Here is a 16,510-nt window from a genome sequence, read left to right as displayed (position 1 = left end):
TCTGACCGCTAATGGAAAATGTCAAGCGCTTCCATTTCAGAGTCCCTGTCTGTTGAATATGTTGCTGTTCATGTTTGTTAGCCCAGGACATTTTACAAATCCATGTCCGGAATAAAGAGTAGGCCTAGCCTATCCATGTCACACAGTAAAGATTTTGGCCATAAACCTATCCGTAGTCAGAAGGCTATACTTATTGTATTTCAACCATAAGGTGTCACTGTGGCTACAACGCTTCACCCTCGCCTACTCTGAGCTCGATTGCTATATCTGAGGTAAACCACGCCCTCCTCATTACCCTACGCACAAAGAAATGTAGGAATAAATAAATGTATAAATAAATAAATGTATAAATACATAAATGTAAAAATAAAGAAATGTATAAATAAATAAATGTAGAAAGGAATAAATGTGGAAATAAATAAAAATAGAAATGAATAATTGTTTAAATAAATAAAAGAATAAATAAATAAATATGGGGAAAAAAATATATATATATATACATAAATAAGGAAATAAATGTATAAATAATTATTTATTTATTTTGCTTTTCTATGTATATTTATGTATTTATTTATTTATTTTTGCTTTTTTACATTTATTTATTTATTTATTTATGTTTTGTTTTTTGTTTTTTTTTTGTTTTTGGCAGCTTTGGAATTCCATAATAGAATACCTTGTCACATTTAGACACAATATTCACACAATTGGAACTGCTATAAAAGTGTCCATCTCTAATACTTTTCTATTACTTTAAGAGTCTTTAGGAGCTGTGGTTGCCTTTTCCAGACATACTGTATTTACACCTTAAGAGATGTAACAGGGTTGACCGTTTTTTAAATTTCAATTTGACATTATTACAAGTCTTATGTTCGAAATTTTTGAAACTACAAGGTCGCTATGATTTAATAATTATATTTCTATAATATCTACTTTAACTATCAGTTGTTTACTATACAAAATCAAGGTAACAGTGATGACATTTTAAAATCATCCCCTAAACAACATAAGTGATAGAGTGTGTCCTTGAAAACTTCAATAGCAATGTCATGGACAAAGTTTTATTGATTTAATTAATTGCCAGAAAACTTGATAACAGGGGTGTGATGCATTTTTATACGCACATTTTGTAGAATGACTCTTGGATTTTCTTTTTTCCGCATCGACTCATTTATTATATACTACTTAAAGAATGACACAGACATATAAAGACAGGGATACAAATGGAGACATTTGGATTTTCTATGTTTATTTTTATATGACTGAAGCTATTGCCTCTTTGGTATTATACTTGTTGCATGTTTGGGCGAAAACTGCTTATCAAACAGTCTACCAGTTGTGTCTTGTCTGGACCATGATGTTGGCTATATGATCTAGCTAAACTTGTTAAATATGTCAGTGTGCATTTAATAATTGCAGAGTGACATGCAATTATATAGGGATTGAGGTGAATGTTGACTATTACTCACAAGTCGGATTACCTCATTTGAGTTTTACTCTTTGCTCTATAATTATTTTTATTATTTAAAATATGTATTTTATTGTTATTTCTTAATTAATTATTGAATAATTCAATAATTAATAAAGAAATATAAACAATAAAATACATATTCAATTAAGAAATGTATTTTCTTTCTTTCTTTCTTTCTTTCTTTCTTTCTTTTTCTTCTTCTTGATGTCCTCGACTTTTTCTTTTGCTTTCAGTAGACTTTTTCTAATTTATGGCCTTCCATTTTCCAGCTATCACTCTGAAGAAACTGACTAACTTTGTAGATATTCTTTCGAATCCTATTGCTTAATTTATCGTAACCTCGGGATAGTGGAATGAGATCGTGTCGCCCAGGTGAAACACACCAACATGACACTGTTCCCGCGGGCTGAGGCGAAACAGACGCAGAGGAATGCCGAGGCAATGAGGTCACACGACAGATTTCACTCAGACTCGTTTTAAAACAACCGACCGTGAAACCTGTGAGAAGGAGGAGGAGTGTCTGTCAAAACCGTTTAGCTGGCTGTGAGACCTGCACCGAGGCTATTTATTATTCAGCGTGTCGGGCGAGATCAGAACACAACAAAACCGACGAGCTCGCGAGCGCAAGGGGATATTCAACTTCTTCTGTTATTTATTTGACTTTATTTACCTTAGTACTGTTGTCTATTTAGTGTAGAAACATTCAGCTAAAATGAATCGAATGGGGAGTATGTGCACATTTGATGAAATCAGGGATGACAGAATGGTATGTACCACTTTATTAACTATTCTACGTACTGTTTAGTATCTATAAAACATCAAGTATGTTTATGTGTTTGATTTGTTTAAATGTATCTGCATATCTTTGCACAGGTCTGAATGCACTAGTTTATATATATATATATATATATATATATATATATATATATATATATATATATATATATATATATATATATATATATATATATATATATATATATATATATGCAAGTTTTAAGGAAAAATTAAAAGAAAATCTTGAAAAAGGTTTCTGGGTCGTTTTCTCAACCGTCCTATCATAAAAGAGAACTTTGATCCCCTCATTTCTTTCTTCCTGGTAAAATATAAAATGTGCTCCTCGTTCCTGATAGGAAACAAACTTCTCTACCACTTATTTAAATAGTTTAGTGCTTCATTAATTATTTATGTCGTCAAAATAAAAGTTGTAAACCGAACTATCTATGTGTGACACTTTATTGGTTAACAGTATAGTGGCAAGCTGCACTAAACCTCCTTTACCTCCACTTGCCCTTATCTGTGTGCACAACAGATGCTTAATCAGGTTTAATGTCACTTACTTGATATTTGGTTTCGCTAATAACCTGTGAGAAGAATTTCTGCCAGCACAGAGGATAGTTAAGCCAAATGCCAGCTGTATCTGTGTCTGTTCAATCACCAGTATGTAAAGTATTGTATATAAAGAGTGTTATGTTGAATTAGATTATTATTAACTTGATCTTTCCATGTAGGAGTGTTGCTGGGCAGCCTTGTGCCCTTACTTTTTATGACCTTTTTTGTACCACAGAATATAGGCTATTTAATGGGAAGGTCTGTGCTTCCTACACGCCAACTGGGCAAGGAGGTAGAGCTATAGGGCTCAAGTATTTGCTTGATTGTGGCAGGTTTCCTTCCTTTTTGTAACATAATAGACATTCTCTCTGACTTGATCGTTCAAGACTGCACCGTATTGTAGGTTTTTCAGCAGCTACAGCTTTTGCATGCATTTCATTTGCAAATATGAAAACAGAACATCATTGACTGCTTTCTCAACAGGAAGCTCTTTAATGGACTCATCAAGTATTACAAGGTCAAAGACCATTTGAGATACGTTCTTTAGAGAGTCGCATTCTTACAGATTCTCTTCTGAAAAGATTTTTAATGCTTTCATTTAGTTCTGTAGTAGATTAGGGTGAAAACTTTTTAAAAAATTTTAAAGTTGCTTTAATGTTTCACTTTTATTCTTTGAAAATTGTTTGGAGAAGAAAAGCATCCAAATCGAAATAAATTTCTTACTATTTCACGTGTGAAAGCAAACAAAAGCTCTTTTGTAGCTTTGTTTTTGCAAGTTTAGCCGGATGACTTCAGGTTATGTAAGGCGTTTCCCTTTTTTTAAAAACAAATTTTTAAAAACCTTTGTTTAACCAGCTGTGTCTGTGTATTTACTTTATCTCTCCTCCATTTTGCTCATTTACCGCTCCCTCGATAAATATCTCTTTCACTTTTTGCATGGAGTAAGGAGTCAAACAACAAATATTTAACTTCAAACCTGTATTAAAGTACAAATACAAATTGCGCCTCTCTCAACAAGTTTGCATTATGAAGCACATTGCATGATAGTCATTAGGGTAATATACTATACAGTTTATACAGTACAGTAGCAACAAATATGTACTTGTGAAAAGTTGGCTTGTTGTGTTGCCTTGAGGTGACAAAGTTCCACAGAACATTGCGGTGAAATTATCTTGTGTCTTGTCTTGCCAACACTGAAAGCTCTTACAATACAATAATGATTATAAAGGATTGACGTAAACTCATTTGTTTATTACTAATGTAAACTTTAAGTAGTGTGCAATGGCACTAAAAGGAAGTAAAAAAAATTGTATGTTTGCAAAAATTAAGACAATTCAAATAAATGTAATTTTAGTGAGAATGTGTGTATGTATGTATATATATATATATATATATATATATATATATATATATATATATATATATATCTATCTATCTATCTATCTATCTATCTATCTATCTATCTATCTATCTATCTATCTATCTATCTATCTATATATATATATATATATATATATATATATATCTATCTATCTATCTATCTATCTATCTATCTATCTATCTATCTATATATATATATATATATATATATATATATATATATATATATATATATATATATATATATATATATATATATATATATATATATATTATTTTATTGAATATTGATATAACAAAATTAAGAAGAGCCCAGGGAGGACTATAATGATATGGAAACTTATGCAAATAATTTTTTTTTATATAGCAAGACATTTTTAACAACATTTAAATATATAATTCCATTTAAAACAACCCCTTTAGCATTTTTTGTTTAGTAATTTATTCAATGACATTTGGCATTTCATAACCTTTTTACTTTAAGTACTTCGAAATGCTTTGCTTTAAGTTTATTTCATGAACTTAATATTTTATAAGGAATGTATCCCAGTTTTTCTTGTTCTAACATTGAGATTAATGATACCATTATTAATGTTTCAGTTCACTCAGATTCGGTGTTTGTGTAAAGTCACCATTGTCTATGTACAGTCTCAGGTTTCAGCAGCTATTCAGATTTCTCGCGTGACCTTTACATCTTTCCGAGGAAAAAACGCTTGTGTGACTTGCCAAGTCTTTTGTCTGTGCCTTTGAGAGGTCCAGAGGCCTGTATCCAATGACACATTCCACTCACGGCTCTCTAACAATCTCCCTATTTTCCCTCTCTTCATCACCCATCCCTTTCTCTATGTCCTGTGTGTCTGTCTCCCCTTTGTACCTCACACCTGCGTTCAGGTTTCTCTCTGACCTGGTTCGATTTTCAGAGAACAAACGCCATTTCACTCTTGCTCCTTCTGTTATTAACCGTCTGTTTGTTTTCCTAATACCTCGGTGCCACCACCTCTCTGTTTTTCCTCATTTCCTTGGTACACAAAATATGCAAATCTCACAGAGCCATTATATAATCTCTGAATAATGATCATTCCTGTGTGACAGTTCGTGACAATGTTTGCTCAGCCAGAGGCTTTGCTTTTGTGTATTTGTATGCATGTGTATGTGTGTCCATTTAGGTTATGTGTTATCTGAGAATTTTAGTATGTGGCACTATGTTGTAATGAATAGCCTGTTGTTCTGATGCCTCAAGCAGAATCCTCACAAACTCCTTTACACATAGATTTTTTTAATCCTATAACATTACAGGCGTGATAATTTTGTGCCGGGTGCGTGTCATCTTGCAGGTGTGTGTGTTGAGTCTTTGTTGCTTTCTTGGGTTGAGGTGTGGTGTTGAACTTGGCTGGCTCGACTCTAAATGCTTCTTCGCCTTCTATGGAAACACCCGATTCTCACATAGTCACAGGACGTTTCTGCGATAGTACCTCAGGTAAATATATGAATGTATAATTCATTATTATGAGTTTGTTTATAATCCTAAACAAACTTTTGTTGATTTTGTGTTATTGTTTTGTTGAGGCTGACTATTCGGTTGCCTTCCGTCTAGTCTGCCCGCCATCCTGGTGGTGAAATTGTTGTTTTGTCTCATTTATGGGATTACGATAAATGTGTTGTTTTGGCCAGGTGGGTCGAGGTGTGGCTGTGTGTTGTCTAGTGATTTAGTGAGCGGAACAATAATCATTTTTTTACTCGAACAGCTTGCCTTCGCAAACTTGCATCAGTAGACTAATTCTGAAATCCCTTTTGATGACGTAATACTACAGTGTGTAACGTCCAGCCTTATATGGAATGTTTTTGACTTTGTAATCAAACTAAATGTCGATTGCAGAGTGTGCTGTTGTAGTTTGTTGAACTGCGTAGCATCATGCTATTGTTAGCTTGTTATATATTGTAGCTGTCTGAGGTCTTTTTCGTATCATACAGTATGTCCCTATGTACTGTATACTGCATCATACTGTGATAAAGCATGTTTGTCACCATAGTAGATACAGGATACCTGTATTGTGTAATAGCTGGACTTTGGAGGTCTGTACATCTGGGTTTTAGCTTCCAAAAAAGGTATGAGATAATATCATATAATGTGTATGTATATTGATGAATTTGATCAGCATCTATCAAACACCATTCTGTAACCACACAGACGTCCTGTTCCCTTGAGATGGTTAAATAGACCACATGTTCAGAGTCAATATAGTGTTCGATAAAGTTGTAGCCTCTTCCTTAGTGTCAGACACTGATTTAGAAGTAAAATAACTTTGATAGACAGAACTATTTCAGCTTGAGTCAGTTCCTGATCAAAGTAAAAATGAATTTGCTCAGGCACTTTGAAATGTATTTTGTTACCTCCAAAACCAATAACACAACTTTTATGTCATGATCTCAAGAAAATCTCACTCCAGAAAAAATTTGCCATTTATTGTATCTCATATTCTGTAACATTATTGCCTATTAATCCCTGTACATTTGTAATTTTATAGTGAACTAACTGCATCTTCTCTATTTATACATGATGTCAATTGCACTGTAACAGTCATCTCCCATTATGACCCATTCACTCATGTCTCCTCCTATTTTTATATTCCTTCATTTGCACTCAATCGTTCTATTGCTATATTAGCCTACTGAAATAGCAACTGCCCTAATGACCGTAAATATGAATCACGTCTAATCTAATAGAGTGAGAATGGAATGTGTCTCATGTTAATGTGTAATGTCCTCCTTCACCTTTGTTCTGACTTTTTAGCCACTTGATCCTTCACCCCAGTAATGACCTGGGACATTTTCACAGTCAGTTCAGGACTCTTTCACACATATTTGATAAATATGTCACAGTTTGTGCATGCTGTCTGCCACACACTCTCTTTAAGGACATCCCGTCCCACCGTGACTCACTCAGGCTACTTTTAGGGTCAGCAGACTCTTCTGGATTTATGCATGGACACACACATTTATCCATTCATCTGGTTGGTTTAATTTGTCCACTCGTCATTGTTTTATATATTTGATCCGATTATGTTCCTGAATACCATATAAAGTTATTAACTTCAGGTTAACTTCAATATCTCTTTATTTGGTTACGTGAATGTTATCGTGTGTTGTGTGCGAGTGTTTCCTCTGATCTGTTTGTGATCTGTTTAAAGTCTCTGCTTTGTCTCTTCCTGTGTCCAACAGACATAGTTTATGTTGTTGATGGGGATCTGGGTTGTCATGGTGATATTCCGTTCTGCGCTGGAGTGCATTGTTCCGTTTAGATTTGTGGCATCCCGCCTCCATTTTTATGACGATTTAAATTTACATTCAAATACAAAGTTTTGGCAAAGCCTGCAAGGCTCAAGAATTTTCCAGAAGCTGGGGGAACGAATCAAATCAGACTGTAGAGACTGGACTGTAAATGCCTTTCGCTTTCGTTTTTTTTCTTTCACATTGAGTAACCATAGACCTTCATGCCAAATTTGAATGGGCCATTGGCCTCCAGTCAGTCTCTCTCTCTCTCAGAGGGCATTACTCAGTTTCTCCTCCCCACATGTTCCCCTCTTCCATACAGCACCCACCCTTTTGCTTTCTATAACGGTCTCTTTGTTGCATCCCTCACTCACATTTGTGCTTCTCTTCATGTCATTATTCAGAACGGGCACAGAAGGCTCAGATTGACTCTCCACGAGCAGAACCAGCAGCAGCAGCAGCGCACCACAGAGAAGGTGAATGCCTGTTTCTTTCTGTTTCATGTGTACTAAAATAGATGAGCGGTACATGATCTGGAAGTGACATTTTCAGATGTCAAATTCAGATTCAAGCTCTTTATTCAATTTCTGTTTTTGTTTTTTAACATTTACATAAGATTTTAAAATATATTCAAATAAGTTCAGTGTTTCTGACTCTGGGAATGTTTTATAAGAATGAATAAGTGCCTGTTTAAAGCCATTTCTGCATTGAATCTCCGATGTTTATGCTTGAGCTGAAGTTACCAGAATGGTCCAGTATAATACCAGGACAACCTGTTGAAAAAAACCCCCAGCATATGCTGGTTAGATATGTTTTGAAGGATGGCTGCTGGTTTGAGCTGGTTTAAGCTGGTCCTTAGCTGGTCATGAGCTGGTCAAGTGCTGGTCCGAAGCTTGTCCTAAGAAACTAGCTTCAGCTCAGGACCAGCTTAAACCAGCTGATGACCAAGTAAGGACCAGCATAAACCAGCTGCTTCAAAACATACCTAACCAGTATATGCAGTTTTTTTCAAGAGCAGTAGTTATTATTATTGAGTCTGGCATAACTTGCTGTCCAAGATTAATATGTATATTTATACATATTTCTGTACATTTAGATCTAGATCACATCAGATACAATTTGCACATGTTTATGTTTTGTAGTAGTGTTTTGTATGCGTATGCTTAATTATTTCTACTGTTGGTTATGGGTTATGGCTTCTTATGGTTATTTCGGTTATGCTGTGATAGTGATTCTGTGGAATCAGTTCAGATTAACTTCAGTGGAATTGCACGCCCCCTACCCCCACCCACACACACACACACACACACACACATCTGTTTCTCTTTCTCTGTCTATCTGCCAACACTCAATAAACATAAGGAACATGTGGCTGTGTTCCAGGGGACGTTCTTACAGGACCAGAGGCTCATTGTTTCAGATTCCAGAAATTACATAACTTTCCATGTCCCTTTTCCCACATCTGCGTCCATTCCTGCTCTTTAGGGGTTTCCTGCCACCCTTTGTGTGTCAGAGTTATTTATACTTCGCATTTAGAAAGGGGCCCTTGTTTTCTGCAAAGACATGCAAATTTAGTTTCTGAAAAAGTATGACTGGTATAAGTTATCAGTTCTTGTCTTAAGTATTTTGAATATTAAATACAAATGACTACTAATGATAATAAAATAAGTGGAAGTCCCCCTGATGTTGTGGCTAGAAATAAAAGAGCAGTTAATAGACATACTATGCATATATTATTGGCATTTAATATGTATTTTTCATGTCTTTCCAGCCAATTGGCAGAGCTTTTGCCTTGGTACAGCCAACCTACGAGAGGCAGCCACTGAAGCCTGATCTGATCAAGCCATCTGAGGACCAGAGAGAGGTCATCAAGGTGGGTGTGTCTTTCAATTTTAATTATGCAACCTGTACATCTGGAAGTTTAACCTATTATTATTAAAACTATAATTATATCTAATTTGTAGTTCTGCCTAAACTAGACTAGGCTGTTCAAACCAGTGATGTCAGTGCTTATGTGCTCATGATTTTTAAAATCTTTTGGTTTGCTTGTCAGGTATATCTGGAAGACCGCAAAGAGGCACAAGTCAGACACCAACAGAGTCTGAAGATGCTCTCAGAGGAAGTTTCACAAATACAGGAGGTCAGAGCAAAAATCCTCAGTATCACTTCAACACTTTTCTATGTTTGGCTGTTTTCAGATCATGTGTTTTAACAGTGTTGTACTGTGTGCAGGTGAGATACTGTCTAAAGAACCTCAGAGAGCAGATGGCAGCTAAAAGTCACAGAACAGAACATAAGGTGAGACAAGAAATCACATCTGCAGATATATGTGTGTTGTTTGAAGCTAGATTAACAATAAAATGTTAACTAACTCTCATTTTCTCAACCTCAGCTGGTGTTATCTGGTACTGGTCCTAGAAAACTTAATGGTACTCATTCCGTTCTTACACAGTCCCTAAACAGTTTAGAGAGACAGGTGAGAGTTTTATTGTGCCCTGTTGCTTTGCACACACACACACACACGCACACACACACATACGTGTTATCAAGTTAATATTATATATTTAATTGTACATGCTAATTTCCCCTATTTTTATATTTAGGTTATAATTGAACCATAAAAATCGAAATAATAATGCAGTCTTCAACAAATATCCAAGTGAATATGCATTTTTCATACAGGATTATAATATTGTGATGCCTAAATTCACTTGTAAAGTTTAAAACAACTGCTTTTAGCTTTTAGTGTTTTCAAAATAGAATCAAATGCCATTTATTGGTTATTAGACTTAACGTGACAATAATAAATCAGCTTTTTGATATCGCAAAGAATGTTATCTGTGCATCCCTAATTTTCTATTCCCCTAAACCCAAACCTAACCCTCATATAAACCTGCTTAAAGCAAAACGCGATTTACGAGCCACCACAGATGTAAATACTTTTCGTCTGTTTGTAATGTATGCTTCACAGCAGTCAAGTTATATAATGTGCTGCGTTATAAAATCTGTATCCTTTGGGTGATTATTGTTTACCTAAAATGACTTATTCACGCAATCATTAACAAATCTCCAAAATCTGTTAGTACAAAGCACATCAACTAACCCGTTAGTCTTTGTGTTATCCGGGAGCTAGAGAGGAATTAATCACCCAGGAAACCACACAAAAAAATGCAGGGCTCGGAAAACATGTTAAGCCACCTGCAATAATTGTCTTTGGTTCTTTTTTTAATCGCCAGTATTTGTTCAACAGGTTTTAACGTTTCTCACATTCTTCACATTCTTGTCTTTTGTTGCTTGAAGCTAAATGTGGCGGCAGCAGATTCTTTTTAGGAGCGAATAGTGCGGATTAGCCTCCCAGTGGGATGTGTGTGTCTGGGTGGTTAGACAAGGAATATGGGTGGAAAAGCTGAGCTATGACAGCATACGTCAGTGTTTTACTGTTAGAACATACACCCTGTTGACGCATGTACAGAGAAGATCCCTCCCTCTTTCACTCTAACTTACATTGTCCTCTTGCTCTCACATACGTCTATAAATAACTGCCTGGAGAGATATGGCCGTGATTCAATGGAAATATTTTTGCGTGACTGTGATTTGGTTTATAATTAAGTAACATTTGCTACTATTTTTTTATTGCTTAAACCACTATGTTGTGTAACTAATGCAAGACACATGTAACAAGTACATGAACACACAAACAAACAAACGTAACTGTCGCCAAACAAATTCCAGATGGTTTTCATTAACATTTTGTCGCTATATTCTCTCTCCAGGATAGCGTGGATGAGCAGGACAAAGAGAAGATGAGGGAGGCCAGTAAGCGTCTATATGGTCAACTCCAAGACGCTGAGAAGAAACACCAGGAGGAGAGAGAAAAACTGCTGGTTAGTCGCTTCCACTTTTTAGCATTCGCTTCTTTCATGGCTTACAAGTATCATAATGTTATAGAGCATTCAAAGGATCTTTTGTTAGAGAAGGTGAGAGTTCAGTTGTACTAATACGGTAGCAGACATTCCCACTGGTCAACTGGATCCGATCCAGGTTGGGAAAGAACAGTGTGTGCAGGGGTGAGATCGCACATTCTTTCATGATGACGTTCTGTTTCGTAATCGGTTAGTGCTTGCATCTTATACGTCAAGGATTTCAGTGTTAAACAGATGTCAAAATGGTACTATAAAAAAATTAAACAGATTGAAACTTTTAAACATTTTCAACTTCCTGAAACTGTCTCTGTTGTACAAATGAAGGTGTCACAATAAGTTGTTTAATAAGGACAGCCAGCTATTCATTATTGCAAAATAAACCCTGGAAGAGTGATCTGGACCCTGACACAAAGCATCATCCTGAATAGGCTTATTTTTTTTATTTATTTTTTTATTAATCTTTCTTATAATTACTGCTTACAAAATAAATAGATAATCCATCATGATAGATCACTTTTATCAAAAAGGCTTGTAAAAAATACAATATTCTTAGGCATTATTTGACAGAATTAGGATATTTTATTCTAATTAACACATCATTAATAGCACAGATAAGTAAATATACAGCATGTAATAATACATTTACTATTTTAGTGATATTATATTCTCTAGAGTTAGCTATGACTCATGGACATTGGATAACTTTCCTGAGAAAAATATAATATCAAGTGACAAATTGTTTACAAGTGAAGTTATTAAACATAATTTCGGGAGGAGTACGCCCATCTAATCTTCCAATTAATACCAAGGTGTAAAACCAGCAGCTTCCCAGTTTTAGTTCCTGCAGCATCCCTCCTCCTCCCCTGCTCCTCCTTTTGTACAATTTTGCCTGTTATAGGGGGGCAATCGGAGCTCGGGTAGAATATCCTCTCCGAGCCCCTCTATAGCAGACAGCAAGCAAAACCTGTTTACCACTTTCACTAAGATTATACGGGCACACAAACTCGTGAAGCTTTTTTAATGAAGACTTCCAATAAGAAGTATGAGTTTGTCAGGGCCAACAATTAAATATATACCGTTCATTGTACAAAACAATATTCCTCCACAGAATCCTACGATTGACTAATCAGATTTTGAGTATTCCAGAAAGCTGTGCAATTTTGTGATTTAATTCTTTTTTTGTCTGTGTTCATGTTATAGCCATCTGTATATTTATTCACTGTACATATTCACCTGTAAATTCAGTTCTGTTTATAGTAATAACGTCTCTCTATTTATACATATTTATACATATTCAGTACATATCCATGTCCTGCACTTACGCCTCTATTGTATATCCTGCACTTGCTGCTATTGCACTTCTGGTTAGACCTAAACTGCATTTCGTTGCCTTGTACTTGTGTAATGACAATAAAGTTGAATCTAATCTAATCTAATCTAATGTTCTTGTAGATGGAGGCGCGTCAGTATAAGCAGCAGTTATCTGAGCAGAGTGAGTATCTGAAGAAGGTTCAGCAAAGCAAGGAGCAGCAGGATCAGCAGATCGAAGACCTTCAACGTCTCATGGGCGGCATGGAGCATGAGAGCTCCACCCTCAGAGACCAGCTCATGACCAAAGAAGCCGAACTCATGCAGCTGCACGAAATTAGGGAGGAAGGCTATGCAGGGAGGCAGAGGTGGGGGTCATAAGATATCTCACTGATTTTGTCACGTAATGTTGCCTTTTTTAACTTTAGGCAATTGTTTACAGCAACAGTCAATTGATGTTTAATCATGTAACAGGTTAGAAGAGCTGGAAAAGGAAAATGCGATTTTGAAAGAGAAGATTCATCACTTGGATGACATGCTCAAGAGTCAACAGAGAAAACTACGGCAAATGATTGAACAGGTACATGTGCACAAACACACAATCTCTTATGAAATTTTGTCATGTTAGGCTCAGTTGCTAACATAAGCTTTGCATCGTTGTGCCGTTTATAGCTTCAGAACTCGCGCATGGTGATTCAGGAGAGAGACAGAGCGATCAGAGAGCTGGAGGAGAAGGTGGCCATGCTGGAGGCAGAGGTCAGTTCACAGGATATAGACACACATCCTATGATTCCGGTTCCTTAAAGGGATAGTTCACCCAAAAATGAAAGTCATCACTCACCCTCATGTTGTTCCAAACCTGTATGAGTTTCTTTCTTCTGTTGAGCACAAAAGAAGATATTTTAAAGAATATTGCTAACCAGACAGTTGGCGGTAGCCATTGACTTACATAGTATTTTTTTCCTAGTCAATGGCTACCACAAACTGTTTGATTACCAAGATTCTTTAAAAATATCTTATTTTGTGCTCAACAGAAGAAAGAAACAGATTTGGAACAACATGAAGTGATGACAAAACTTTCATTTTTAGCTGAACTATCCATTTAATGGTTCCATAAACTGTCCTTTTTCTGTAGTATTTGTCTTTTTCTACTTAATTAATACATTTAAAGGATTATTTTTGTGTTATATTAACATTGACTTCCAATAATTGTCTTTAACAACACTGAAAAACAGTTTGCAACAATGTTCAATTTCACAAGTAATAACAAAGAAGCACAAGTAAAAACACTGAATTAAACATGTCATTTTTATGTAGAAACACTGTAGTAGTATTTTCTTGTAACACATACTCCAGTAATGTATATATGTATATATATAAGTGCATATATTAAATACAAATATTAAACACACAAAAATGTGGTCAAATTTCATGTAATAGTAAGCATCTTTAGGGGCATTTGTTCAGGAATTGGACTACATTGGCTATTCTGTTTTTGATTCACTAAAAGAAATCAATAAGAGTCATCCAGTTCTGATTTTTTAAAAACATGGAACCGGTTTTTGAAAAAGAATCACTTGGTTTTTTCTCGGTCTCTCCATCATCTTATCCTAATTTAATGAATTACTGCTGAAAATGCAACCCCACAAAACAAAATAAATAAAATTACAGCATATTTACAGCAAACAAAAATGATAAGTGAATTCACCCTTTCATCTGTGATCTCATGAATGTTTCCTGATGTCTGACCTTTGCGGATGTGCTTACAGAACAAACAAATGCGGGATCAGATGGATTACTACCTGGGGAGTCAAAGGTCAAATTCATACCTGCCATCAGACGGCAATGCGCAGATTGTCTACAGGTAGGACATGCAAATGATCCCGATAGCTACACGCAAAATTATTTTATGCAAATCGTCACATATGCTTGATAACGGACATACAAGCACACACATTAAAAGTCGTTTCATGTGTCTTCTCCACAGCAAGCCTCTGAGACCTTCCACCCAGACCAACAAGAGTCTGCCCTTCATCAAAGTCATTGAAATTAAATCATGAACGTTACCACAGCAACATCACAGCACTTCTGTGACAACCGCACCATCCTCCAGTGTCAGTGCAGGAGAATACTAGCAACACAAACGACCACAAACCAAAGGACATGCGATTGCTTTAATGTCTAAAGGCCTTTTCTCCAAGAATACTTATAACATTGCAGAGGTCTGTTACTGTTATTGCTACAATTATTTACAACGAATAATCAATGTAGGTTTGACACAACAAGGACTGTTAAAGTGAGCATATCCATTTTTATGAAGACAAGTGAAGAAAACAAAAATGAATAACTCATTTTCATTATTGTGAGAAGTGTGAAGGGCTTCTAGATAGATGCTGGGGATTTTTTGGTATTTATTTGAGGCTGGCCCTCTGAAGATGACTTCTTTCACCTAACATTAATGAACAGACAGGTTGCGTTGCTGAACACCCTTATTAAGCTCTATTTATCTCTCGTAATCTCCCTCGGTATTAGCTCGGCTAAACACTTGTGGAATTAAAGGGTTTTCTTCTGCGTTGGAAAAATGATAGAGACAATAACAGATGGGGAAAACATCATTTTATTATTTTATTTTCAGGAATATGAAGTAAAGAAGGATGAAGGATTTTTGTATCTTCATTGTATCTATTTGTATCTAAATTAAGGCTGGAAAATGTGTTCTGTGGTACCATTGATATTTTTGCAAGTATTTCAGAGAGCAGGGAAAGCGATCAGGAACAGCAGTGTTCCTTGCTTATCTCAAAAAATACTGATAACTGACGGTGCTGAAAGAATTGAAAGGGGAGAGTTATGACATGCTTATCCTGAAACAAAGAACTGCAACAAATATTTATTCTTCACGCTTTTCTCAACCAAAGAGACACAGCAGGGAGAATCCAGTGACTCGCATTCTATGAAAAACAAAGACGCCTTGTGAGTGTTTCATAAGTTTGAAAGAATGTAACACTTGTCCTCCACTGAGCCAGACCAGTTCAGGCCAGTAGAACACAGTGTGACCCCTGTTATCCAGTCCAGCCAACCGCTGCAGTTATTCAGTTAGCCATTTCCAACATTCAGTAAACTGATTTTATAGCACCTAGTTAGAAAAATGATGTGATTGGTCGGAGCACCTGTCCACCTCAAATTAGTGCCATGTGAACATGTAATATTACAAAAGAGATTATTTATACTTCATTAATTTAATTCTGGACAAGGGTGTGTTCAAATGTGCATTTCATTACCATGTTTATCCACCTTCACATTTGTAGATAGTTTTGTGTATATTTTCTCCCTGTGTGAGCTTTAACCTTAATGTGAATTCCTTAGAAAGGCTTCATAGCATGTAACATCTTTTATTTTTTAATAATATTTTTGTTGTAAAAAATGAGTGGTTTGTAATGCTTGAATTAATGGCATATTGTGTATTATATTTAAATAAACTAGTTTCATGAGTTTTGTTGTCTTGTGGTTAATTGTTATATGGTTTGGCTTATGGCATCTTAAAGACAATGTAAAACATATCCTATCACTGACCACCGTCACAAACACACCAGTGTATTTATTTTGTATGGAAAGTCTCACAAATAAAGTAATAAGCATATTAGAATGATTTCTGAAGGATCACGTGACACTAAAGACTGGAGTAATGATGCTGGACATTCAGCTTTGCATCATAGAATTAAATTATATTTTAAAATATATTAAAATAGAAAACGGTTATTATACAGTTTCTCACATTATTACAGTTTAATCCCTATAGTTTCGAAAATGGTAATAAAATATGACAAAAACT

General features: G+C 35.5%; 1 protein-coding gene across 3 annotated transcripts; it reads left to right on the top strand.

Moving 5' to 3' along the window:
• Nucleotides 1–1,693: 1,693 nt before the first annotated feature.
• tuft1a (tuftelin 1a) lies at nucleotides 1,694–16,170 on the top strand. Of its 3 annotated transcripts, XM_079836387.1 has the most exons (12): nucleotides 1,694–2,234; nucleotides 7,855–7,926; nucleotides 9,222–9,323; nucleotides 9,504–9,590; nucleotides 9,683–9,748; nucleotides 9,843–9,926; nucleotides 11,224–11,334; nucleotides 12,826–13,049; nucleotides 13,156–13,261; nucleotides 13,354–13,437; nucleotides 14,451–14,545; nucleotides 14,669–16,170. In XM_079836387.1, the coding sequence occupies exons 1-12, from the start codon at nucleotides 2,181–2,183 to the stop codon at nucleotides 14,739–14,741; spliced, it is 1,158 nt and encodes a 385-aa protein (XP_079692513.1). In that variant the 5' UTR covers nucleotides 1,694–2,180; the 3' UTR covers nucleotides 14,742–16,170. The 3 variants fall into 3 exon arrangements, with proteins under 3 accessions (XP_079692513.1, XP_079692514.1, XP_079692512.1); XM_079836388.1 differs by lacking the exon at nucleotides 9,843–9,926 and having other exon boundaries at nucleotides 2,066–2,234; XM_079836386.1 differs by lacking the exon at nucleotides 1,694–2,234 and having other exon boundaries at nucleotides 7,587–7,926.
• Nucleotides 16,171–16,510: the final 340 nt, after the last annotated feature.

This window comes from Gobio gobio (genome assembly GCF_949357685.1).
Source record: "Gobio gobio genome assembly, chromosome: 15".
Taxonomy (NCBI): Eukaryota; Metazoa; Chordata; class Actinopteri; order Cypriniformes; family Gobionidae; genus Gobio; species Gobio gobio.
The sequence above is the reverse complement of the archived record's forward strand: the minus strand, read 5'-3'. Positions and strand labels throughout refer to the sequence as shown.

Bases quoted from the DNA above. Each gene is read 5' to 3' on its own strand.
- tuft1a (XM_079836386.1), top strand. From the start codon at position 7,672: ATGCCAAATTTGAATGGGCCATTGGCCTCCAGTCAGTCTCTCTCTCTC. The intron at 9,591-9,682 runs GTCAGAGCAAAA...TACTGTGTGCAG, and splicing joins AAGTTTCACAAATACAGGAG to GTGAGATACTGTCTAAAGAA. The intron at 13,050-13,155 runs GTGGGGGTCATA...ATCATGTAACAG, and splicing joins GGCTATGCAGGGAGGCAGAG to GTTAGAAGAGCTGGAAAAGG.